This window comes from Anarrhichthys ocellatus, unplaced genomic scaffold, assembly GCF_004355925.1.
Source record: "Anarrhichthys ocellatus isolate YVR2014 unplaced genomic scaffold, GSC_Weel_1.0 scaffold16, whole genome shotgun sequence".
In the NCBI taxonomy this organism is placed as follows: Eukaryota; Metazoa; Chordata; class Actinopteri; order Perciformes; family Anarhichadidae; genus Anarrhichthys; species Anarrhichthys ocellatus.
Genome location: NW_022280046.1, coordinates 3,169,335 through 3,195,865, shown reverse-complemented (window position 1 = coordinate 3,195,865; position 26,531 = coordinate 3,169,335). Strand labels below are relative to the sequence as shown.

The 26,531-nt window shown below is 44.3% G+C and overlaps 2 protein-coding genes across 2 annotated transcripts; one reads left to right on the top strand and one right to left on the bottom strand.

The window, feature by feature from the left end:
* Window positions 1-11,371: 11,371 nt before the first annotated feature.
* On the top strand, window positions 11,372-16,590 carry nefma (neurofilament medium chain a). The gene is made up of 3 exons (XM_031855945.1): window positions 11,372-12,621; window positions 13,538-13,662; window positions 13,787-16,590. The coding sequence occupies exons 1-3, from the start codon at window positions 11,563-11,565 to the stop codon at window positions 15,675-15,677; spliced, it is 3,075 nt and encodes a 1,024-aa protein (XP_031711805.1). The 5' UTR covers window positions 11,372-11,562; the 3' UTR covers window positions 15,678-16,590.
* A 3,387-nt stretch (window positions 16,591-19,977) lies between these two features.
* Window positions 19,978-22,962, bottom strand: nefla (neurofilament light chain a). Its single transcript, XM_031855713.1, has 4 exons — window positions 21,742-22,962; window positions 21,469-21,593; window positions 20,699-21,159; window positions 19,978-20,599 (listed from the first exon to the last, which is right to left on the bottom strand). The coding sequence occupies exons 1-4, from the start codon at window positions 22,783-22,785 to the stop codon at window positions 20,253-20,255; spliced, it is 1,977 nt and encodes a 658-aa protein (XP_031711573.1). The 5' UTR covers window positions 22,786-22,962; the 3' UTR covers window positions 19,978-20,252.
* Window positions 22,963-26,531: the final 3,569 nt, after the last annotated feature.

The following is a 26,531-nucleotide window of genomic DNA, read 5'->3' as shown; positions in this document are numbered from 1 at the left end:
CTCAACCATTAACCATAACCCTAAAGCCATTTCTTTCACTCCAACACTTATTTGAAGAGGTCGACAAGTATCCTAAATGTCCTTAACATGAAAAAATATTTAAAGGCAGAGAAAGGTATGATGTTATGGCACTAGTGGTATTGTCCAATATGGTATTTGATAATATATCACAGTATTTATCTCATAGGCAACAGCAGAGCTGACACACAAGTGCACACACGCATATCTTCCTGTAGGCAGACACACTAACTTGAGGGATTACATACTTTCTCAGAATACAAAATAGTACTTAGCAGGATTGGCTACAGGCTCCCCACAATGATGCTGTGTTAGTGAACCCATTACTGTCTGTAAATACATGTACCGTCATTCACCTCCAGCCATTCTCTGAATCACAATTTAATGACAACTTTAATCCCACAATCCGAAAACTGTCATTGAAATTCTCTTGATGATTCCGAGGTGCAGAGAAGCACTGACAACTTAGAGGGTCTCTCAAACATTTAGAAGGACCTTAATACACAAAGTACACACTCAATGTAAGACAAGTAAACTATGAATAAAATACTATGGCTCAAGTTATTTAGCTCTTCGTTGTACAGACAGAAATTCCAGTTCTTTCTTTTCGGGATTTGCACGAGAAATAGAAGATTTATTCTCCCATGTTGATTTAACACGTTCATGCGACTCTACCGAGCTCTCAAGCGTCTTTGTGCTATTTTGGGTTTTGTGGCCAGCAAACTTACTGGTTCACTTTCAAGTCTCTCATTAGCGTTGTTTTCAGACACACAAAAAAAAGCTCTAAAAACCCACCGCTCTCTACCTGCCCAGCATCAACGACAGACGGACAAAGTTAGCAACTAGCTGGTGAACGTGGCGGAGCATTTAGCAGCTAAAGAATCGATGTTTTGGTTCGTGGAGACCGACATCCGAACCGACGTCAGAACGTACAGTGCGCATTGGTAGCCCAATGGTTACAGTAAATACAAAGTAAGCACAACACTTAGGGTTTGATTCAAGCCGTGAGATCTTTGTTTATGTCATAGCCCTCTCTCTGTCCCCCCCTTCCCAGTCCGCCTTTACACTGTCTTCTGTCCAACAAAGGTGAAAATGACGGTCTATGAGTCATTCAGGAAGTTGCGACAAATTTTGTCGTTTAGATATGAGGACTTGTCGAGGGCAACAGTTTGACAGTATAAACAGAGACCATCCCCTTCACTGTAACAAGGTTTTATTCATAATGCAGCAACAGATACAGTTATGTGATGAGTTTCGAATGAATAGTCAGCATCCCCACAGTGCACACACACCAACCAACACCCACCTTTCTTAACCTCAGAGCCTCTGTTCTCACTCCCTTTCTCCTTCTCTCTCTCTCACCCCCATCGTTGTCTCTCTTTTTCATTGCTCTCCCCTCCCCTCGCCTCTCTCCCTCCCTCATTCAGCTGTATCATGGCAGCTCAACCTCTGCAGCATGACTCCACTTTCCTCTCTGCGCCTCAGTCTGCCTCTCTAGCAGCTCGCTGACAGGTCCACTTAGAAATACTGGACTGGCTTAAAATAACTGGAGGCAGACCTACAGTATAAGACTTACCATGGTGTGTTTTACCTCACACAAAAAACACACCGCACTTTTACATTAAGTGGTATTTCTAGTAGCACAGACAGTTTAATTGTTCCTTGCTGCAGCCATTAGAGCTTTGAGATGCCCTTGTATAAATCAGACAGATATAGCATACACCACATACATCTGTTGAGACCAGTTAATGTCCCACAGCACCATATAAACGACATTTTTACGCAGCCTCCATAAAATTGTTACCTCCCTCTGTTTCTGTGCTTCATATCGGAGCAGCCTGTCACGACTCAAAGGAAAAGGAAGGAAGGGAAAAAAACTCCACTGATATGGAGCAAACAAGCACAAAAGAGTTCATGAAATAAAGACACCAGGGCAATCATTTCACTGACTACCAACGACCACAACCTTGAGATTTTTGTTTAACATCTTGAATCAAATTGTCTGCGCTTCACTGATCGTTTTGAACACTGTCCAGATACAGCATTCCCCTCCCATGAATTATAAGCAACAAATCAAGTCCATTCTTTATTCCTCGAGCCAGATTTCTTCAAGGACACTTGCTATCACACTTCTCATCTTGGGGTCCAGATGTTGTTTTCTGCCTGTAGCCCACTCTTAATTTCAAAGGTTTAAAAGAAGTTACACCTTACTGTAATATCAGCATTACATTGGGCCCTTTTAGAAGAAAACAAGACTAGAGTCAACATGAATAGCAGCTTTGTAAGGCTGTACTTAGGCCCGGCTGTGCTTTAAACTAGATGCTAATGTCAGAATGCTAACATGCTCACATTGAGAATTTGAACACGTTGATGTTTAGCAGGCATACTTTTAACCATATCCACTATCTTGGTTTAGCTTGTTAGCATGCTAACATTTAGCACTAAACACAAAGAACTGCTGAGGCTGATGTGAATGCCATTAGCTCTGCAGGCGGAAAAAATTGAAGGGGTGATAAAAAGATGATGAGAAGTCAGGGGACAACTGAAGTCATGCTGGGGAGAACATGAATGTCTGAACAAAATTGCAAATGTCAACCTCATGGCGGAGCTGGACGAAATGTCAGGGTGTCACAGCGTCATTAGCTTTAATGGTCTGGGAATGATAAATGTTTGCAACAAAGTCCGTGCCAATCCATCTAGTAGATTGATGAGTAATACAAATGTGACCTGCTGGCGGTGCTAGAGGAAAAGCCAGGAGTCAACTCACTCAACAACTCGCTCATCATGGGGACCAACAAAATTTCATGGCGTTCAATTTAATAGTATTTCAGCCCAGAGTCCAAAGTGGTCCAAAACGACCAAAGTGATGGACTGACCAGTTGACATTGCCATCCCTTGAGCTGTGCCGCTAGCATCTAGTCTGAGTTCATAGCACCACATCGAGTCACAAACAATCTCCTTCTTACAAGAGATGCTGATGAATCTTTGATATTTTACCTTTATTGCTATTAATCATAGCATCACCTAAAACACTACAGATACTACAGTTTGTTTTGTGTGTTTTGCACATAGAGGAACAAACAACGGTATTGTACAACTGCTGACTCATATCAGTAGGATTCAGATGAGTCATCCAAGTCCACCTGAGCAGTTTGAAGTTTCTTTCTACCTCGCAATAATATCAACCCAATAATATTGTGTTTACCCTCAGAAGGATTCATTTAACTAGTTGCTGACAGTATTCTACAAAACAATACAATTAGTTTACTACAATAAGTGATGTCAAATGTGATTCAACAAGCACTTTAAAAAACATGATTCAGCATAATGACAAGTGTTGAATGCAGCAGATTGTTTCATGTAATGCGTCCCTCTGTCTTGTATTCTTCCAAGTCATTTGGATTCTCACACAGTCAGACAGACGATGACGACAAATGTCATTTCAGTTTCTTTTAATTATTTTTCTTGTTCCTCCGCACTTTTGTCTTGCACATCAGAAAATACGCATTGAGGTAATTTCACGAAAAAGACGCTTCACGGAGCGTTAAAATGTCAAAAAAATGATAGAGGAGGATGGAGACATAAAAAGAGAGACGGTGAATGTGTGTCTGTGTAGGTGGAGACAGCAGAGGAGGGGAGGAGGGTTGCAGAGGAGGATGATGAGACACGCTGCAGATTAAAAACATGATGTGAGACCACTGAAGATGGTCCAGGATATTGAAGATAGATAGATAAACAAAATCTGGAAATAAACTGTTACATTGGTAACTAAAATGCACAACGTTGCCGCTCGCGCAGGCGCGCTACTTGTACCTGCGTACAAGAAGTCATTAAATAGCAAGGTTTTAAAGAAGATGCATGTGTTTGGGAAGTACTGAGGATGTGATTGGATAAATGAGACTTGGATTAAACTGCTTGAGTTGTGTGAGAGTTTGTAAACGGATATTTAGATATCGATTTTCTGTTGTTAATTAAACACGTCTCGGTTTTCTTCGGTCTCGGTTTTATTCTTTGTTTGCCGTGGAGGCTTGCCAGAAAAACAATAATTATTTAAGAATTCAAGGTAACATGGAGTAATTGATATACAAATGGTCATTCTGTGGGCAAAGTATTTATTTGAGGCCGACCCACCTGATGACTGGATTGTTTCTCTCTTTCCATAAAAAAAAACTGTCTGGTCATGAAAAAAAACATGATGATTTTGTGAACAGAGAGGAAAAAAAAAAACAGACACTGATGAAATAACGAATTAGTCTCACATTGCCCACCCTCACAGGGATAATACAGTTAGATCTGTTTGGCTTCCGCTGATCGTTCACTTCCTCCCCCAGACCAGAACAGCTGCTGACTTCAGCATTAAATATGTTAAGGCTCATCGTGAAGCAAGACCTTGTCAGCACGGTGTGTGTGTGTGTGAGAGAGAGAGAGAGAGAGAGAGAGAGAGAGAGAGAGAGAAAGAGAGAGAGAGAGAGAGAGAGATTAAAACACATTGATTTGATAAGTACTATGCGTTTTTATGACAGCATTTGCATGTTCAACACGCTACAAGATCCTTCCTGTTGCATCACAATGCAGGACCACCCCCCCCCCCCCCCAGGTGGCTTTATTTGCAAAGCACAACATGTGTAAACCAATTTGTCTGGATGGCATTGGCGCGGGACGTATTGACTTAACGATACATGCTGACACGCACGGTTCAGGGACAACACCGGCTCACGCAGCGAGGAAGACGACGCCGCAAACATGCCGGAGGTGTCAGAAGGTGCTTTGCAAACACAGTACACAGTTCACAGTTAACATATGCTCTGAATATAGCAAAGCATTGTTGCTTATACGTAAAAGTAAACATTTGAACCGAATTACTGGTACACGCATGGAATTTGACCTCTGCTGCTGCAAAGCGCCCAGGGAGCAACTTGGTGTTCAGTGTCTTGCTCAAGAACACTTATACAGTCCATGCTGTCCACATGTAGGAGCCAAGGATGTAACCGGCAACCTCGTCGTTAAGGGAGCCATTAAGGGACGACCTTCTCCACCCACTCCGCAATTGATTGGACAGCTTAAAAGTGTGTCTGTGTCTGTGCGTGCGTGTGTGTGTGTGGGGGGGGGCTGTTTTACATGGAGAAAACATATGACCGGGAATGTGATCTTAAGAGGGTAACAAAATTATTCATTTTGTTATTTCATCTTGACTATAAAGACAGACAATGAGACCCTCGTGCAGTGCAATGATACTGGCAAAAATATTCGAGCGACATGTACAGTATTAGGAAACAATAAGTAATCAGCTATACGTACTAAGAGAGTGTTTCGGGGCTCACAGATTCAATTCAAGGCCATGATAACCGTACTGCCAGCTGCTGTGTGATCATAGAGAACAGGAACACGGTAGAAAGCTATCAGGGTAACTGATGGCCATGTGACAAGGTGAGAACAAATATTAGCATAATACATAACATGAATAAGCAGTCTGATTACCAGGCTGGACTCCAGTGTGTGTGTGTTTGTGTGTGTGCTATAAATTGGTTTTGCGTTCACTCAGGGAGCTGAACAGATTTATACCATGGTCTCCACTTGTTTTTGTCATATATTTTGTTGCGTAAATTCATTAAAAGGTGAGATTGAAGTTAATGTTAATGTAAAGGGCACTTAGTAACCATCCTAACCACCAAGGCCAAGATCCAACCTTTGATCCAACGATATTTTAATGAGCGTTCGAAGTCTGTCCAGCTGAGGAGGTTCCTACTGAAAGTCAAAACGTATATATATTTTTCAGGTTGCCTTTCAAAACTTAACAGAGGAGCAAATGATTTCTATATAGGTCTTGTTTACCCAGGTATTCCCATTACTCATTTGCGCACATGAATTATACGCGAGTGTTCAAATGACTAACTCCTTACCTGCCGGGCTCCACAGAAGTCTAATCTGACAGCTTCTCTGTGTGTGCGTGTGTGTGTGACCTAACTATTTCTTGGCTTTTTGCCAGCCATACTCCCTGTGCGAGGAGAAGGTGGAACAGCATCATTTCTGTGGCTACTTAGCCATCCACAGAGAATCACCTACGAGAGAAGATGCTGCATCTGAACCCGATCTACACACGCAGAGAGAAAGCTACTGATGCATTGCAGATAAACTGCAGATCCTAGTGTAACCCCTCCCTTTCTCTCCCACCCCCACCCCCCTCCCTCCCTCCTCCATTCTTGTTGCTCTTTTTTGGCCTGCCACTACTCATGACATCATCACAGCCTTCCACCCCACCCGCTAACATCACCCCACACAGCTGTCTACAGCCCGTCACACCCTGCTCACTGTACCTCCCCATCTGATCCTCTTCTCCTTACACCTCTCAGGAGCCAACACAGCTTTGACCTTTACACCTTTACATACTTCTGACAAAAATCTCTGTTGTTATGTACATTTGGACACATGATCGATGTTTGTTGTTGTTTTTTGTTTGTTTTTTACCTAAAATGGGAATTGTTTACACTGCCTGGCTACGAAATCCATGACAAAATGCTATTAAATCATTAATTTATCATGAGCAATCTGTTTTACTTCGTTTGCACAGATTCTATTTGAACCCAAGCTTGTACCATAAAGGCAGAGTCAGTGGTGGAGGAAGTTTGACAGACATTTACTTAAGTAAGAGTATCAATATCACAAAATGCACTTACAATATCAAAGGTAAAAGCGCTATTTATGCAAAACTATCTTTATCTTTGGAAATGTTAGGTTCTCAACTAGGATTAGAAGTCTAACAATGTTTGGCTACACATACGTTTGTAATGACTCACAAGCAGGTCAGTGAGGTTTAAACTGTGAACGGAGTCAATCCCGATTTACATACTCATGGGCAACATTTATATACACACACACAATATACTCTTTAGTTTCTGCAGGTTCAGTGTTATGGGTTTTACTAAATATATTCCTCGACACACGAAAGACAACCCGCGCATAGATTTTCTCCGACAACATGTGCATCAGCAGAGCTGTGAAGACCTCTAGGGAAAGAAATGTTAATCAATTTACAACGGACCTCAAGTGGAAGCTGAACACGCAATAATCTAAATCCTGAGGTGCACACGTGCACAAACACGTGCAAAATGACGCAACGGGGAAATAAAAGTATGTGATGAAGTAAAACCTTCCAAACACATCTTAATAGAAACATATACAAAGTTATGTTAAATGCAATGTCAGCTTCATGCTATTATTCTACAGCATTGTAAGAGAAACTATAGCACATACTGCCTGAGGTGTATTGGTGCATCAGGACACAGTAACGACCTTGGTGCCCAACATGTTTTATGTACCGTGTCCTGTGAAGGACGTCTCCATGGCAACTGCTTGTGATTAACTGAAGGTATGTGATGTTAGGTGCAGCAGATGGAGGCTAGCATTGTGGAGGGCGGAAAAGCGATAATGTTATTACAGCCAACAAGAACGAACAACCGTTATGTTGACTGGGAGCCAGACAGAGATGTATGGAGAGACACAGAGGAGGCAGGAAGGAGACAGAGGGAGGGAGGATGGAGACAGAGGGAGGGAGGAAGGAGACAGAGGGAGGGAGGATGGAGACAGAGGGATGGAGGAAGGAGACAGCGGGAGGGAGGAAGACAGAGGAGAGCTGGGAACCGATAGAAATAGGACATGATGGCAAAAAAAGATAAGGACTTAGTAGAAAGAAAGAAATGAAATGTATAAATAAAATGAGTGAACAACCCAGAGTGAAAAGTAATCAGTGAAAGAAAAAGGGAAGCAGAAAAAGAAGAGAAGAGCAACAGTGATAAAGAGGAAGATAACCCGACAGATAACAACAGCGACAGAGATGAAGAGGGAAAGGTAGACACTTGGGTATTTATGGCTGCGTGTGTGTCAAGTCATTCAGTCTGGCTATCTGCATTCGCCCCAAAACTGTTCTCTACATCTTACTGAAGCTGTGATGTTGGCAGCTACACACACGCGCACACACACACACACACACACACACACACACACACACACACACACACACACACACACCAAGAGAGAAGGGCCTTTGTAGAGAGGTAGCTCATAGAAAATGTAGAGCCTGCACAAATGAGGAAATATATTAATACATACTGTATTTCTACTATTCGTATCACCCCACACTCATGTAATGGAGCATACTGTGTACACACATAAACAAGCTGAGGATCAATTGGTGTAACTTCCTTGCTGTGAGACGTTCAAGTGACAAGGCAAGCATGGCAAAGTCTTCACAGTCCTTAGACTTTGTGTCAGCAGTATTCAGTGTGTGGTCGGTCAAGTTCCTACATTCACAGCTCACTTCAATGAACTGTAAAAAAAACACACACACACACACAAAGAAAAGCTGCTGTCATTTCATCAGGGGAAGTTTTTCAGCCGAGGAAACAACTGACAGATGTTTTGCTGGTCGCTGTCCGTGGTGCTGAAATGACGGGCCTAATTCAGCGAGGATTGTTTTGGAAGATCAGTCATGTCACGTCTATTTAAATCAGACTCCCACGTAGCGCCTGCAGCAAACATGGTGACAAAGCCACCGGTGCACAAAGTAATGTTTATGAAGGAATGGTTTTCTCTCGTCTCCATCCAATCATTTTGAGATGAACTGGAACAAAACGGGTGTATTCAGATCCTTAAGTCAGATAAGTTGCAATACAGTATACTCAAAATGCAAATAAAAGTTCTGTGTTCAAAACTTGACTTGATTAAATGCAATACAACAAAATGTGCTTACACTAAGTAACATCACCATGTAAGAAGAAACATTAATGAGTCAGTCTGACTTTATTTAGCGTTTCTACGTGTGCTACTATATTTAGCATCACATAGTTATCACTTGTGGTCACTGGGGCTGCTGCTGAGCAAAAGTTACAAAGTCTCGCTTTAGGTCCAAAGCTATTGAGGACACTGAGGTCATGGATTCCATACTTTTTTTTTCTGGGAACTAAGAATGTCAGTATTTCTCAACCAGAATGATATATCTAAAAGATTTAAAAAACTTGTTGTAGGTACTCATGACCTTAGTATTTCTGAAATCCAGGCTACGGCTCTGACCCTGACTGTTCCTCATCTGTCATATGCTTTATTATACTGCTATTAACAAACATTGCAATGCTGCCACTTCTATGTGCCACTCAGCTGAACAAAAGGTCACGCTGTCCTTGTATTCTCTGTAGCAGCATATATAACAACATATCCCTGCACCATGTCACCTAAAGATGCTCCCTGACCTCATTCCAAGGGGAGTGCACTCCCGGCTGGACTGGTCTCTGAAGGTTAGAAGCTGGGACCGACTGGGATGGGCTCGTCTGCTTTCTGCTGCAGTGCCATTTGAAAACACTCCAAACCCTTCTGCAGTGCGCTGGAGCCCAGAACTGATGTTGAATGACTCCCCTGTTTTTGCCCAACCCACACATCCCTCACGCCACTGTGTACATCAAACCACCGCCTCGGCCCCTCGTAGGGCATCCAAAAGCACGTCTAAATTTCTGAGCGAATTAAATATACGCGTCCAAAAACCCTGCAACCAGCAGGACGGCCTGCACAGAGAAACTCATGGAGCAGTGGTCAAGGACACTGTAACGTGCAGCATGCCAGGAAATTGTGGGTGGGGCTGCTGGAGTATAAGCATTTATAATACATATCAGGAGGAGCAAGTCATTGTGATCGTCTCTTCCTCCCTCTCTGTCTAGCTCCCTTTCTATTTTCCTCTCTCTCTCTCTCTCTCTCTCTCTCTCTCTGCCTTTCTGTCTCAGGAGCAATCTAAAATGGGCCATGCTTGATGTATTAGCTCTGCTTGACTAAAGCTTGCAGTGGAAAGCCAAAGAGTGGACAAGAAAATGTAGCGAGGTCGTTGACGGCCAATGTCGAATTCAGTGTTAAAAAGCACAATAAATTCTCCACTCACATGCTACATCCATAACAAGCAGCCCTGTAAAGGTACACTTTATTTGTTGTTGTCAGGTGTTACATTTAAGAAGTGGAAGAATTGCCACTTAATGAACAATCACCAGAAATGCAACATTTTGCGTGTCGATCACCGTTTGCATGACTCATAGTGCGGCCGCACCTGTTTTCATTTTGACAGGATTAAGCATGTCATGAACCCACGGATCCTGAAAAAGCACTAATGCAGCCGTTTTTGCTGCAAGCCTTCCAACAATTGGTAATCGTTTCCGCATTGACCGGAGTGACCCGAGATTAGCGCGAAGCATCAAGATTGACGGGAGATCAATAGCCTGCAGGTGAGGCTGAGCCACCAGTTGGGCAGCCCCTCAGAGGGGAGATGTCTCAGCAAATAGATGGAAAAGCCACGAATCCCACGTGGCTTTGCACCTCCGATAGTGAGGATCCCACAGAGAGCTGGAGGAAAAGTGTGTGCGCATGTGCCTGTATGGTGTACAAACACTATGCAGTAAAGCTATGCGGGAATGTAAGATAAGTACATCCCCCATACAAGAGAATAGTAAATGTCCCACGCCCTGCAGGTAAACGAAAATCCACGTGTAGGCTGTACAAATGATTCTATTAAAAGTGTTGATGAACATTTGTTAGTTTTTGTTTCACCGAGGTTCATCCAAAATGAATAAATGACGAAATTCAATTTAGTTTCAAGACATTAACGATGCAATTCATGAATCAATGAATGGATCTGAGTTCTATGAAAGAGAAATACATTCAACATTGAAGTTTTAAATGATCTCTATACTACCAGTCAGAAATTGGAATAATATTCTCCTTGCCAGCGTTAGTCTTTTGTCACTTTAAATGTTAAAGCACAAATGAGTAACTATATTAATAGGTATATCTATTAATATAACATGCTTACTCCTGCCACCACTTTCTCTGGATCACTTGGTGTAACCTCCTGGTTGTGAGAAATTACAGTGACAAGGCAAAGTCTTCACAGTCCTTAGACTTGATACAAGAAACAAACAAACAAACAGTCATCTTGAGGTAGTTGAAGTTCATGCATTCATAGTTCACTGCATTAAGCTGTAAGAAAATACTGCTGTCATTTCGAGGGAAACAACTGGCTGATGTTTTGCTGGTCGCTGTCCGTGGTGCTGAAACGACGAGACCAATTCAGCAAAGATTGTTTTCATGAGATCAGTCGTTATTTAAAATTTTCATTATAAACTTAATGATGCTAACTAACTATCTCGCTATCTTTTCATCTATCTATCTCAATCGGACACCCACGTAGCGCCTGCAGCCCACGTGGTTCAGACGGAACGGGACCCCGGACCATCAGCAGGCAGCCTGGCGGGGGGGGGGGGGGGGGTGCGCGCGCACTCCCTTCCACCAGTGGACGAAATAAAACTGCTTGGACTTGCCTTGTTGGCGACAGAGCCTCAGATATATAAGGTGCAGGCAGAGGAGGTCTCATTCGCTCTGCAAGCCATACACCCCTCACCTGCACACACACATAACACACACTCATACACACACCCACATACAAAACTAGCCTTCGTCCCCTGCACCGTCATCCCCCCCTCCTTCATTCCGGCGCACATCATATAGTCTGACCGGATGAGTTACCCGGTGGACACGGTAGGGAGCCCCTTCAGGAGAATTATGGATACCAGAACGACCGGCTACGGCTACAGCCGCTCCAGCGGCACCCCGTCCAGCGGCTTTCGCTCCCAGTCTTGGTCCCGGGCAAGCCCCGGCTCCACCATGACCTCGTCTTACAAGAGGAACGTGAACATGCCGGTGTCCCGAGTTTACAGCTCGGCGGTGCACGGCTCCGCCGACAGCGTTGATTACAGTCAAAGCTCCATGCTGAACGGAGACTACAAGCGCTCCAATGAGAAAGAGCAACTCCAGGGGCTCAACGACCGGTTTGTGGTTTACATCGACAAGGTGCACTATCTGGAGCAGCAGAACAAGCAGATCGAGGATGAGATCCAGGCACTGCGGCAGAAGCAGGTGTCGCGCTCCCAGCTGGGCGACCACTACGACCAGGAGCTGCAGGAGCTGCGCTCCATGCTGGAGCAGATCCACCACGACAAGACGCAGATCCAGCTCGACACCGACCACACGGAGGAGGACATCCAGCGGCTCAGGGACCGCTTCGACGAGGAGGCTCGCATCCGGGAGGAGACGGAGGCCATAATCCGCCTCCTGAAGAAGGACACGAGCGACTCCGAGTTGGTGAAGTCCGAGCTGGATAAGAAAGTTCAGTCGCTGCAGGACGAGATCGCATTCATCCGCAACAACCACGAGGAAGAGGTGAGCGACCTCTTCGCCCAGATCCAGGAGTCTCAGGTGACCGTGGAGAGGAGAGACCTCCAGAAGACGGACATCACCGAGGCTCTGCGGGAGATCCGCTGCGAGCTGGAGGGCCACTCCAACCAGAACCTGCAGCAGGTGGAGAACTGGTTCATGTGCCGCTTCTCCAAGCTCACCGATGCGGCGGAGCAGAACAAGGACGCCATCAAGTCCGCCCGTGATGAGATATCCGACTACCGCCGCCAGTTGCAGTCCAAGACGGTGGAGTTGGAGTCCATCCGCGGGACAAGAGAATCGCTGGAGAGGCAGCTGAATGACATCGAGGACCGCCACAACAGCGACCTGTCCAGCCTGCAGGTAGGAAACAGCCCCAGAGCCGTGCGTAAAGAGCCGAAAACATCGTTTGAATACACTTTTAAATTGTTGCTGTGAGATGTTGTTAAGTTAATATTTTTGTGTGTTTAAAAATTATGAATTGGGGTTTGAGTTGCTATGATGGCGATGGATAGATTGTTAATGTACTGGATATTTAATTTTTCGTATATCTTAGTGTGACGCAGTTTTTATTTGAGGGACATAAAAACAGCAAACTGATTTAATAAAAGCAAAAGTGATCATATCTTCTGTCCTAAATCACAGTTAACTTCCTGTGTTGAAACATCTTCTGCTGCGTCATGACCGCTATGGGGGCATCATTGCGCTCCCAAAGTTAGGAGCGCTGACTTCCTTTACAAATCACTCTCCCAAGTGTCAGGAAATGGTTAAAGGGAGACACTGCAGCAGCAGCAGCAGACTCCCCCCCTCCCTCCTCCCCCCCTTCACGTATTGCTGAGTCAGAGGCACGGGTCGATGCTGAGTCCTTACATCACACCACTGAGATTTTGGGGTGGGTGTGGGGGTGCATTGAAAAGAGTGGAGGCTGTCCTTGAGAGAGAGAGAGTGGCCTTCGACATGAATGAATACTGTGTTGCGTCAGATTATATTAAAGCAACAGGGTTTGGTGCACATAGTCCACAGAGTTTATACAAAATGTACACGGCAAATAAAAGAGCGACAAATTGACACAGGTTCAGTTTAATTTAAAAGGTAAATCCGTAAAAAAAAATGTTTTGGAATTCTTTCTAAAGCTGTTCCCACAAATCTTGGTAATCCATGAAGGTGATATTCAAAGCTGCATAAATTAATCTGCAAAAGAGGATGTGGCTTTGCTCTTCATGTCATCTTGTTGTACTTAATCAACCTTGTATCATGTACTGCTCTGTTTTTTTCTCAGGAGACAATTCACCAGCTGGATAATGAGCTCAAGAGCACCAAATGGGAGATGGCTCGTCACCTGCGTGAGTACCAGGACCTGCTCAATGTCAAGATGGCCTTGGACATTGAGATCGCTGCATACAGGTAGCCTATCTGACATGCAATTGACATCTTTAGCACAAAATAATATTTGCAGTCATTTCATAAAAACGGTAACCTTCTCTGTACCTAAAGGGATTACTAAATACATGACATTTGCTGTCCTCAGGAAACTCCTAGAGGGTGAGGAGACCCACTTCAACACTTTCCCTTATCGTCAGGCCACCCCCACCAAAATCTCTAAGCCTAAATCAGACCCTCCCAAGCTCAAGGTGCACCACAAGTTTGTGGAGGAGATCACCGAAGAGACAACGGTTGAGGATGAGAAGTTAGACATCGACGAGGCCCTGGCGGAAATAGCACAAGAGCTGTCTGCCACACTCGGAGGAGGGGGAGATGAGGGTGAGGAAGAGGATGGAGAAGAGGAAGGAGAGGGGGAGGAAGCAGAGGCTGAGGGGGAAGAGGGCGAGGAGGAACTTGTAGCCGCCACTGAAGCCAAGGTTAGCTCTAGCGAACCTGCTAAGGAGGAAGAAGAGGATGGAAAAGGTGACGATGAGGAAGAAGAGGGGGAAGGAGAAGGGGGTGATGAAGGAGAGAAGGAAGAAGAGGATGAGGGAGAAAAGGGGGAGGATGCAGAGGGAGGCGACGAAGAAGACGGAGAAGAGGGAGAGGAGGAAGTTGAGGAGACAGTCCTGTGCTCCAAAGCTCCAGAGTCTAAAGCCTCTCCTGACAAAGAGAAGGCCGGAGACAAAGAAGGCAGCGGAGGTGAAGAGGAAGCTGGTGCTGAAGAGGAGGAAGGCGATCAGGATGAAGATGCAGCTAGTGACAAAGCATCCAAAAGCGGTGATGAGAAAGAGGAAAAAGAGGACGGGGACAAAGACAAAAAAAGCGAAAAAGACGAGAAGAAGTTAAAAGATGAGAAAGCAGAAGAAGATGTAGCCAAGACAGAAGCTCCAAAAACAGAAGCTGCAAAGCCAGAGGTCAAGAAAGAAGAAGCTGCCAAAACCGAGGCATCAAAACCAGATTCTCCAAAGGCTGAATCCCCAAAACCTCAATCCCCCAAGTCTGAATCCCCCAGACCTGGATCACCTAAGTCTGAATCCCCAAAACCTGAGTCCCCTAAGTCTGAATCCCCTAAGCCTGAGTCCCCTAAGTCTGAATCCCCTAAACCTGAGTCTCCTAAGTCTGAATCCCCTAAGCCTGAGTCCCCTAAGTCTGAATCCCCTAAACCTGAGTCTCCTAAGTCTGAATCCCCTAAACCTGAGTCCCCTAAGTCTGAATCCCCTAAACCTGAGTCTCCTAAATCTGAATCCCCTAAACCTGAGTCCCCTAAATCTGAATCCCCTAAACCTGAGTCCCCTAAATCTGAATTACCTAGACCTGAGTCCCCTAAGCCTGCATCCCCTAAGTCTGAGTCCCCTAAATCTGAACTACCTAGACCTGAGTCCCTTAAGCCTGCATCCCCTAAGTCTGAGTCCCCTAAATCTGAATTACCTAGACCTGAGTCCCTTAAGCCTGCATCCCCTAAGTCTGAGACCCCCAAAGAAAGCTCACCGAAGGCTGGATCCCCAAAACCCAGCTCCCCAAAAACTGAGTCCCCCAAGTCAGACTCCCCAAAACCCGAATCACCAAAAGCTGAATCCCCAAAGACCGCCAAACCCGAGGCCCCTAAAGCTGCTGAAGAGAAATCAGAGAAAAAGAGCGACCCAACAAGCGACAAGAGTGCAGAAAAGAAAGAAGTTGCCATGAATGGCGACGTAGACAAGAGCAGCCCTGAAGAGAAGGAGAAGAAGGACGAGGGAAAGGAAGACGACGTGATCTCTAACGGCGTGGACGAAAGTCCCGTCAAGGAAGACGGAAGCCAGAAAGTGGTGATCACCAAAACTGTGGAGACGATCACCACCGGAGAAGACGGCTCCAAGCGCGTCACCAAATCGGTCACCGTGACCGAGACGATGAAGGAAGAGGTGGAGGAGGAGAAGGAGGAGAAGCTGGTCTCCACCAAGAAGACGGAGAAGCACTCCACCCAGTCCATCAAGCTGGTGACAGAGGCCGAATGAGCGGAGGTGGACCGGAGGAGAGGATACAGAGATAAGCAATCAACCCAGAACTAACATTTAAAACAAGAAAATTATACAGCTAGAGCGATGTAATAAAGATAGCCACTCACAAATCATAGAGAGAAGCCAAAACGTAAATGCTACAAATTTCAAAAATGCATGTTGAGTGACAGCTTTAAGCAGGCTTTGCTGCGGACGTCGGGAGGAGCTAGCGACTAAGACATTTTATCCTCTTTTTCTTTCTTTCTGCAGTTCACGGGTGAGCTCACTGGAGGGAGGGAGGGAGGGACGGGGGGTCTCTGCATGATAGCTCAGGAGAGGGGAGAACTTTCCTCTCATCTGTATGTATGGTAGAAATACACTGTAAAAAGAGTACATATGTAAAAGGAATACATATATATATATACTGTATATTGTGGATGGGAGAGTGAGAGAAATATTAAAGTTGAGAGGTTGTTCAGAGTTTAAGTAAAGGGGGTGAGGGAAGTCTACGAAGACACGTGCTCTACTGAAGAAGCCTTACTTGACATGTGAAGATATCAACTGAGCCAAAAAGAAACTAACAGCAAATGCACCACATACAGAGAAGAAAGAGACGGGCAGCGATATGACACACACACACACACACACACACACACGACCATGTACATCCAGTTAAAGCTTAACAAACCTGAAGAAACTCTTAGCCTTAAACATGCTTTTCATCAGTGTCTGTTATGTTCACCTGAGTGCAACTGAAAAATGAACCAACTGTAAATGCGCAGATTCACGCATTCTTGTATGCATAGGAGGGACTTGAATTTAAATACAGAAATAAATGAGGTGCTACTGTTTGCAATCCCATGACTTTACTCATCATGTACAATTTCCCAGCAGCATTTGCTCAATAAATGTCATAACGAAGTAAAAAAAACTGTTTCTTGTCATTTATATTAATGTATTCATATTGTTGCTTTGTGTATACATGCATCAAACATTTCTTATTACATTAGAGTAGTTACAATAAGTAGTTTGTAAGTGGTTGAAAGTATTACGACTTGTCAGAAAATAGCTTTATAATAAGTGTTTCGTTATGAAATGAACGGCTTTAAGGTCAAAAAAGTTATGATATCGAGATTCAAGCTTCATTCACTGTCATTCTACAACACACACACACACACACACACACACACACACACACACACATATTTATATATATCAACCAACAATATACATCAACCAAGAATGTAATTGATCTCATGTACTTTAAAAAAGTCAGAGTGCCATAAGGTTCATCTGACCATGTTGAAAGGGCAAGATTTATTTCTTGGCTCATGGTTATTGCTCAAAGATATTTATTCAGATTTAAATTGAATTGATGTGCTGCTGAACTAGTTTGCCGAAAGGTTTTAAATATGCGGCTTAGTTTTATTTATTTTTCGTCAACAGCAAAATATACCCACACCCGGGGCTGTTTGCACCATACCTGATGCAGAGAGCTTGCTTGCTGCTGCAGACTGTCTAAACTTAATATCTACCCAAGGGAGTAAAATAAACAGAGCAGCTGCTGGGTGGTGTCAGGTGTCAGAGGATAATGTGCATCAGTGGGTGTTTGCTTTCATCACACTAGAGAAGATTATAGATGTGCTTGTGAAAACAGATTGCAAGCTTTTACTACCAGTCTTTTGTAAAAGTAGTAATTGCAAAAACAAGCTTATGGGTCATCTTGTATCCAGACATGATCAGTTTCAATGAGTGCCTATTTCGTATTTCACATGTAAATGGAGTAATAAAATAGAGCAAGACTTTGACTTCAGAGTCATCGTTATCATCATCATTTCTCTTAGTTGGTCTGCAAAAAGCATCCAATTACCGTAAATAATGGCGTGCTTTTAGCTACTGTGTGTGTATGTGTGCCTTCAACTGGCAATCAGTCACTTTGTCCCAGCGAAAACACATTCAAATTATTATAAAAAGTTAAAATAGAGACATGCTCAATTCAGCACTACTCAATGGGATTTAGCCTCTGCTGCTAGCCTTAATGATAGCTAATAGTAGCTCAATTTAGCAAACTAAAGTTGAAGTCATTTCATTTCACTCTTCTGTGAACTGTCGCGCCATGTTTCAGCATTTACCATCGTCCTGTAATCACCACTTGTGGCCACAGTGCCCGCTGTTCATGCTCAGGTAACCAATCAAGGAGCTGTGCAGCGTTCGCTAAACAGCGCCCCCTGTGGTCATTTATGAAAATAACAGGATAATAACGCAAATCATTTGCATCCACTTTCTGTATAGAAAGTGGATGCACTGTATGGACTGTATAGTTTCTGTAAAGACATCACCACAACTGGAAATGGCGGTTCACGAGCATAGGTCACGAGCAGGAGAAACAAACTCACACAGATGTATGGCGTACTGTGTTTACTTCCTGTTTTGTTGCATTTGTGATAAAACCATTAACATGCTGCAATGCAATGGAACAGGAACACAAGTATATAAGAGTTGTAAAGGCAGTTGCGCAGCAGTTAAGTAAAACCCCCAGGGTGTAATACATGTAATAATGGAGGGTTTAATTGTAGTTTGGCTGACTTACCAACACAGGCAGCAGTTGCAGCAGCAGCTCACCTCAAAGAAGCGATTGAGCAGTGGCGGCTGGCCAATAGAGGGCCCCCCTTGAGCCACAACAAATAAAAAATAAATTATACAAATTGTCAATATTTGTGTTTTTGAAATATGGAATGCACCCAGTAATATTTGTAAAATATGATATATATGCGCATAATATATGTTTTTCCTCCACGTCCTCTAAAGATATAAATGTGTGACATACAATTTAGCCAATTAGCGTCCTCAAATAGATTCAATAACGCGCAGCTTGGGGCAGAATCGATTCTGCCCCAAGCTGCGCGTTCTCGTCAGGAGTAGTCTCTACAGGCGAGCGCCAGCGCCAGCGCGCACTGCTCCTCCAAGACCCGTTTCAGAGGAGAACTTTTGCGGAGAAACTGCAGTGAAAGAGCTGATCCCAGATCAGCCTGACCTCACAATCAGACAGCAGACTAGCAGGAAAGGGAAGCTGTACATGCGAAGCTACTCTAGTAGCTGTACACCAGACAGGTTTGGCTAGCTGGATGCAGTCATGCTAATAACTTATTCAGCTTTTTAAAACAAAGGGGACAGATCCAGCACGGACAGTTGGGGAGTGAGGAATATGAAGCACCTGTCTGAGAAATGGATATATAGTTATAAATAAATAATTATATATATATATGTGTGTGTTTTTGTATTGTAGTGAATATTATTATATGTGATATATATTATTATATTATACTGAATTGCTTGTGAGGGTGACACAAATAAGATGTCCTGACGTGTTTATTTACTGCTTTTTTTCATGTTGGAATAAATGTTGAATATTTAACTGCAAAGTAGTAATGCGTGTTTGATACCTTAATTTCTTTTGCATTAAATCATTCTGGGATGTTTGCTGAAATTGATTGGATGTGGTACAGCCCTCCTGGAACATTTTCCGCCAGCCACCACTGAAATTGAGGTACTTCGAAACCCCCTTAACGCTGAATCCAGCAATTTAAGAAAAAAATGGCACTCTTTTCTCGGAGCCATGACTCAAACCTGAACACAGACGTGACACACGCGAGTTAATAGATTGATTTTTCATTACGAATAAATGTCCCCAAATTGCCCTTATGTAATTGCAGAGCTCACTTGACAATCGAGTTATGCAGTGTTCTATTTCTGTGCATCCATGGGTAACGTTACATTGCAAACAGGAACTGGTAATAGTTAATTCTTCCAAAATGTAAACAAATAACGTTTTTTAAAACAGGGGCTCAAGTAGCCTACACATGTTGGCTGTACAGCTTCCTGTTTTCATCCACCAAAGCCTTATGGGAGCTGCAATTCCAGGATTAAGGAAGGCCAAGATTAAAAGTGGTGGGACAAAATGTATATTACATTTCTTCATGCACATATATATGTTTATCTATGTTATTATTATTATTATTATTATTTTTGCATTACTAAGTGTCTGAATGCCCCATCAAAATAGTTTAGGAGGGATTGTGTGGGGATCCGCTTTGCTATTGAATTTTATTTACAATCCGTCACTGACAGTGTTTCTAATGGCCTGTGAGTGACTGTGAATCGAGGAATTAGTGAATGACACGTGCTCACATGTCTCACCAACCACATCGCGGTGAGCGAGGTGACTACAAAACAGCTGCGTTTTCAGAGGCTTTTGATGTTAAAAGTTATACTTTAGGACTTGTTTATGGTTCACAAGGCACAAAATCAATGACACACGTGGCTTTAAGAGGTGTTTATTAAACCACCAACATCTCACACACCCATTTTTGCACTCAGCAATTACACATATTACACTCATCGGGAAGTGTGCAACCAGACCCTTTATGGATTCATATTGGCAAGCAGTTTACCTTGATTTGCTGCTGTGAATGGCTATTGGACGGTTTTATTGAGCACCATGTTAACAAGCAGATTTGAGAGGATAGCGTAGATGCCTCTACTGGTTATCGAGCTAATGGACAGTCGTGATTGAAGTTTTCTGAAGCTACTGGCTTACTTTTTACCCTTTGTGATCGTTTCCTCTGCAGCTTCCGGTTTGGCTGCTTTTCCTTCCTCTTTCTCCTTTTTGGCTTCAGCTTTGACATCTGTTTTCGAAGGAACTTTGTCATCTTTGTCATCTTTCTTGGCATTCGCTTTATCTTCTTTCTCTTCACTTTTTTTTGCCTCATCTTTCTCCGCCTTTTCTGTTTCTTTTGCATCCTCATCTTTGTCATCGCCTCCTTCCGTTTTTACCTCCTCTTGGGCTTCCTCTTTAACCTCAGTCTCCTCTCCTTCGTCCCCTTTCTCCCCGTCATCTTCGGCAGCCTCTGTCACCTCTTCCTTTTGCTCCTCCTCACCACCTGCATCAATAGATGAGAATTGTATTATTTTTTGTCATCCAGATTTTAATAATTGAGGTTTAATTGAGAAATTACAGAATGTAAAAACAATGCACTAACCCTTTTCTCCATCCTTGGCCTCCTCATCTCCTCCCTCAGCATCTTCATCTCCCTTAGCCTCTTCTTCATCTTCTTGCTCTTTATCTCCCTCCTCCTCTGCTCCCTCTTTATCCTCCTTCTCCTCTTCCTCCTTTGTCTCCTCTGTTTCTTCTCCTGCCTCTTCTGCCTTCTCCTCCTCCTCTTCCTCTTTTACCTCCTCCTCTGCCTCCTCTTCCTCCTCCTCCTCTTCCTCAGGTGGGCTGGCCTCTGCTTGCTGGGCGTGGCTGGCAGAGAAGAGCCCCTCGGTGGTGCTGAAGCTGGAGCTGAGGAGGTGTGATGTCATCAGGTAGGAGGTGCCAGAGCTCATGCTGGAGAGGAAGGGCCGGGCGATGGAGGGCGCTGCGAAACTGTGGCTGTACATAGAGGACACACTCACAGGCACTCCTACACTGAAACGAGACTCCTCCCCTTCTAGAAGCTTCCTGTAGAGGTCGGTGAAAAGAAAGGTGATGAGTACAGCAGGCCATGGCAACTCAGTGAGTGGCCATTTATTAACACTCAACACTTCAGTGTTGCTTCATCCCAGAATGTGTTTACCAGAATAAAAATTTTCCTGCTCTTTTTGACTTTTCTATCCTACGCTAAACTCGTAAAAACGTTGTACATAAATTATACATTCAGTAAGGCCATACACATTGCAGATCTATCTACATAAAAATAAACATTAGAAATACTCCAGCTTAGTTTCAACATTATATTTTCACCTCAGTCGCACCGTTGCTGCTTCTCACCTGTATGCAGCAATCTCAATGTCCAGAGCCATCTTGACATTCAGAAGGTCCTGGTAATCTTTCAGGTAGCGTGCCATTTCGTGTTTGGTGCCCCTCAGCTCACTCTCCAACTCTGCAATGGTGTCCTAAATACAAGACAATGTCAAGTCAGGATACAAGGACAAACAACGTTAAATCAAATAAAACCCTTAAGTAATACTTTTAAAGAGTAACAAGCAAAAATCTAAAGAGCTGGATAATAATGAAGGGATCACAATAGAATACACTACTGACATGCATAGCATCTATCTCAGCGTTCTGCTTGTCCTCCATCTCATGCAGCTGTTTCTCCAGGGATTCATTGAGGCCTCTGCATGCATCGATGTCCAGCAGGCGGGCCTGGAGCTGGCGTCGGTACTCTCCCGCTTCGTCCTTGTTGCTTCTCACGGCGTTACTGTGCTGGGCCACAGTTTCGGTCATGGAGCCCACCTTCCCCCTGAACCACTCCTCTGCTGCCTGCATGTTTCTTGCTGCCAGCCTTTCATACTGGGACCGTATGTCCCTGAGAGCCCCGGAGAGGTCCGGAGCTGCGGCCTCAGACTCCACTGCCACCTGGACACCCATCTGGACCTGGGCCTGGAGCTCAACCACCTCGCCTTCGTGAATCCTCTTGAGGAAGGCCAGCTCCTCCAGCAGAGTTTCGACACTCTTCTCCAGCTCAGCCTTGCCTAAGGCAGCCTCGTCGGCCTCGCGGCGGGTGTCCATCAGCCTGCCCTCGGCCTCTTCACGCGCCAGCACTTCCTCCTCATATCGACCCTGCAAGGCGCTCAGGGTTTGCTCCAGCCGCTCTCTCTGTCCCAGGACAGCCTGTTGCTCTGCCCTGGCCTCATCCACAGCAGCTCTCAGGGACCGGGCCTCCTGCTCGTACAGCGCTCTCAGGCGGGACGGCTCCGTGTACCTCTGCCTCAGCAGCAGCAGCTCTGCCTCCAAAGCGCGGTTCTGCTGCTCCAGCTCACGCACCCTCTCGATGAAGCCAGCGAAGCGGTCGTTGAGGTCCTGCAGCTGGCCGCGCTCTTGGGTGCGCACGGTGCGGAAATCGGAGCTGATCTGGGCGGCCTGGCTCAGCTCCAGCTCCAGAGAAGCGGCTTGTGAGGAGGAGGAGAGCAGCACCCGGCCAGGGGAGGAGTACTGCAGACGGGAGGAGGACAGCGGGGAAGCATGAGAGGAGTAGACGGAGAGGGTCCTCCCTCTGGTCACCGCGACACGAGGGGGGGCCTCGACATACCAGCGTTTGTATGGCGAGGCGGAGTAGAAGGGGTCATATCCGATGCTACTCATGGCTGAGTGGTAGGAGGACAGGCTGCTATCCCTCTCCTCTGTGTGTGTGTGTGTGTGTGTGTGTGTGTGTGTGTGTATGTATGTGTGGAGGTGTACAACGGGCTCAGGTTCAAGCCTCGAATGCTTGCTGCTGCAGCAGCCTGTGCTTTTATAGCAGGAGACTGAGCTCTGACGCAAGCGCTTTCCCCAAACTCTGACAATGCAGGTTCGATGGGCTTACACTGCAGCGGCAAGAAAGAGGATCCGTGCGGATGAGCGTGGGAGGGGAAATGAGTTAAAGGCAGACAGAAGAAAAGACAGGAGGAAAGAGGTCGCAAAAATACACTTTACATGGATCCATACTTACGTTTGTCTTTTCATTACAGTGACGTTCATCAGAGCTACGTTTCTAAAAAAAATAATCTTTGTGGTTATGTGGACTTACTGCAAAAAACGGTCATATATTTTGTTAGGAGTTCCATTTTCTATATAGAATAAAAAGCATGGTTAAACCGACTTGTTGTGCTATCGTCACTGCAGGAGATAGGGGAGGGGGGGGGGGGGGGGGTCCTTATTTACAACCGTGACACAGCATCTCTCCTTCTGGTGTAGAGCAGAACTACAGCCATAACCTCAAAAGACCTGCAATGATAAAATCCCACCCAAACAGAAGGTAACATGTGAAAAGAAATATTTTCAAACGTCTTGGTCCATCAATAAGCTTGGCGGTTTGCTAGGAGATTAGTTAATTAGTAGTACACACATGCTGCGTCAGTTTTTTCCTTCATGTTAATACTATTTACTATATATTCTCAGCTTTTCTTTTGTCCTTTCCTGACTCAAATGTAATGATTTTATGTGCCAGTGTCGCAAGGTATGCTATAGTATATATTGAATAAGTTATACAATGTTATAGAGATAGTCTTAATAGTTTGTTAGTTGTAAAGCAATGTTTTTAATCAGTGAAAGAAAAGTCTTCTTTGCCTTTTGTCAGGTTGTTGTTTCAATTCTATAAAAGACTAACAGTCATCTGCAGCACAGATACCCTGGCAGGTCAATTACACCCAGCTGCTGACATGCATTTTCTTTTCGAGTGTGTGTGTGTGTGTGTGCGTGAGTGTGTATGTGTGCAGGGGCTCAGTTAAATAGTATATGTTGGGAAATTCATCTTGCTTTCTAGCTCCATGCATAAATGAAGTGTATTGCAGTGCTTTTTCAGCAATAACTGTGTATGTGTGTTTTTGTGCCTGTCTGTGTGTGTGTGTGTGTGTGTGTGTGTGTGTGTGTGTGTATCTGTGTGTGTGTGTGTGTTGTGTGTGCATGTGTGCATGTTCCGTAGTGTGAACGCTCCAGTAATTTGCCTATGCAGCAAAGCCCCCCAGCACCTAGTGCTGTGCCTCACAGGCAGTGAGAGGTTTGGGACTTCAGTGGGAGCTGCATGGACTCTGCTGCAGGCTGAGTCATCGTAACAGTTGTGATCACACAAACTCCCCTGTGTACACTCTCTCCCACCCAAACAGCAGCCTGACAATCTGCACCAGGGCCATTTCTTTGGCAGACAAGACACTTACAGGACCTGGGGAAATGAAAGAGAGAAAGTAGACCATTAACTTCTCTTCCCAAACAAAGTAACTCACCTAGAGTGTGTGTTCAGTAACTAAGACCACACTGATAACGATAAGGAGTTTCAAATGGTGTATTGCATGTCGAAGTCAGAGGGATGGACTTCGGGAGCGAAAAGTGGTTGAGGGAGGAAGGGATGAGAGTTGTGGGATGAAGGGATGTAGGGGAGGGGAAGGAAGTCAACGGGTCAGTTGTGATTAAATCATTTGTGCGGAGGAACTTAGTTATGTTCGGGGTGTGGTGCTTGTTCCCGAACTAAGTTTCTAAAACTTAATATTTCTAGATTGATCTGCCGGTGAAGCAAATTAACATAAAAGCCCAGCCTTAGTCTAAGTATCAAATTATTAGATTTAAAATTCCCAGTAACTCCAGGCATCTATACATGGTGACAGCATCACATATTTCAGCAACCTGTGTTACTGTTAAGTTACACGGTGGCAGTTACATGCACTGCAGTTGTTGAGGGTCACTGATTCACTGGGTTTGTCACATGCTTGGTGGCAATAGTGGTGAAGTTGAATAGCTTTATATTTATTTTTAAATAGTATTTATCGACACTTCATAGGCACATTATTTATCCCCTTATGACCACTAGGGGTGCTTTGTATAACAAGCTGACATACACAGCCACCATCATTAACGACACTGTCTGTCAGCCAAATTTGCTTTAATTCAATTTATTTTGCAGCTGCAGTGGCAAGGCAAGTTTATTTGTACAGCACATTTCAACAACAAGGCAATTCAAAGTGCTTCACATTAAAACCATTAAAAGCATCAAAACATAAGGCAAAAGAAAATGAGATTTAAAAACAATGAAGAGCATTGATTGAAACATTAAAAACAGTCATTAAAACACTAAAAAGCAGTGTAAGAAATAAAATACAATAGTAAAATACAGAAATGCAGGGAATTGATTAATATCCTTGAATCTGGTTCAATTAAAGGCAGCAGCAAACAGACAAATCTTCAATCTTGATTTAAGGGAGCTGAGGGTCTCAGCACACCTGCAGCTTTCTGGGACTTTGTTCCAGATATGTGGAGCAGAAAAACTGAACGCTGCTTCTCCATGTTTAGTTCTGACTCTGGGAACAGAAAGTAGACCGGTCCCAGACGACCTCAGGGGTCGGGATGGTTCATAAGGTGGCAGCAGATCAGAGATGTATTTTGGCCCGAAGCCGTTCAGTGCAATCCGTTTCATGGCTTGCCTTCAGTGCTTAGCCTGGTGTACATGTCGTAAAGGGGGAAGTTCCTCAGCTTGATACATTTCACCAGAATCCAGTGTAACGTGATAGGCCTGGCCTTCTGAGAACCCAAACTCTGCATCAACAGTTTGACAGAGTGAGCTCATATTATGATTTATTCCTGCAAATACAAGTCAAATGTTAACTCTCCTTCTCTGTACTCCACCTATCTGGTCTCCAACGACTCTTAAAGAAAATATATGAATATCATACTGCTAGATGTTTGAGCGCAGTATGTTCAACAGCCACTTCTTCTACACAACAGCTTCATCTGTCAGCGGGTTGCTTTGCTGGTAGCCTACAACTAGGTTTATCAGCTCTTTGTTGCTGCAATATGGTTGCTGCAGGGGTTGAACAGTAAATGTGCCATAGAACCAAAACCTAGCAGCAGAGCTTGATATTAATTATCTGTCATTCTAGCATTGAAAACTCTGTTTTCATATTAATTTTGTAAACGTCAATTCACCAGAGAACCAGAGTGACCCAGCTGCAAAAAGGCACATCCAGTGTTTTTCCTGCAGCATCATCCTTGTTAGTTCCTACTTTGTGCAATACAAAAACCTACCTCCTTATCAGGCTCACATCAGGCAGTCTGGCATCACGCCTGGAACTCCATCAATATCATATTTTTGGACGATTGTATTTCTCTCTTTTTTTTCTATATATATGGAACATAATTTGATTGGCCGTGTCAGGAGACATTGACTTTGCCTGACAGCGTTGGCTCTGTGGCTTATAGTTTCCAAGCTTCATCAGCACTGCGGATCCTAACCCTGTACGTCTGAGTGCTTCCCGACATTCAATTTCATGAAGGATACTGCAGAATATTTGGCTTCGATTATTTGTCTCAGCGGTGTATAATGTTTCCAGTAGGGTGGAACACTCAACATTTCTCAACTCCAG

What these genes read in the sequence shown, in the direction of transcription:
- nefla (XM_031855713.1), bottom strand. Translation starts at nt 22,785, where the DNA reads ATGAGTAGCATCGGATATGACCCCTTCTACTCCGCCTCGCCATACAAA. An exon ending in ATTGAGATTGCTGCATACAG is followed by an intron (nt 21,160 to 21,468) that starts GTGAGAAGCAGC and finishes CGACCTCTACAG; the next exon opens with GAAGCTTCTAGAAGGGGAGG. An exon ending in GGCCAAGGATGGAGAAAAGG is followed by an intron (nt 20,600 to 20,698) that starts GTTAGTGCATTG and finishes CTATTGATGCAG; the next exon opens with GTGGTGAGGAGGAGCAAAAG.
- nefma (XM_031855945.1), top strand. Translation starts at nt 11,563, where the DNA reads ATGAGTTACCCGGTGGACACGGTAGGGAGCCCCTTCAGGAGAATTATG. An exon ending in GCGACCTGTCCAGCCTGCAG is followed by an intron (nt 12,622 to 13,537) that starts GTAGGAAACAGC and finishes TTTTTTTCTCAG; the next exon opens with GAGACAATTCACCAGCTGGA. An exon ending in ATTGAGATCGCTGCATACAG is followed by an intron (nt 13,663 to 13,786) that starts GTAGCCTATCTG and finishes TGCTGTCCTCAG; the next exon opens with GAAACTCCTAGAGGGTGAGG.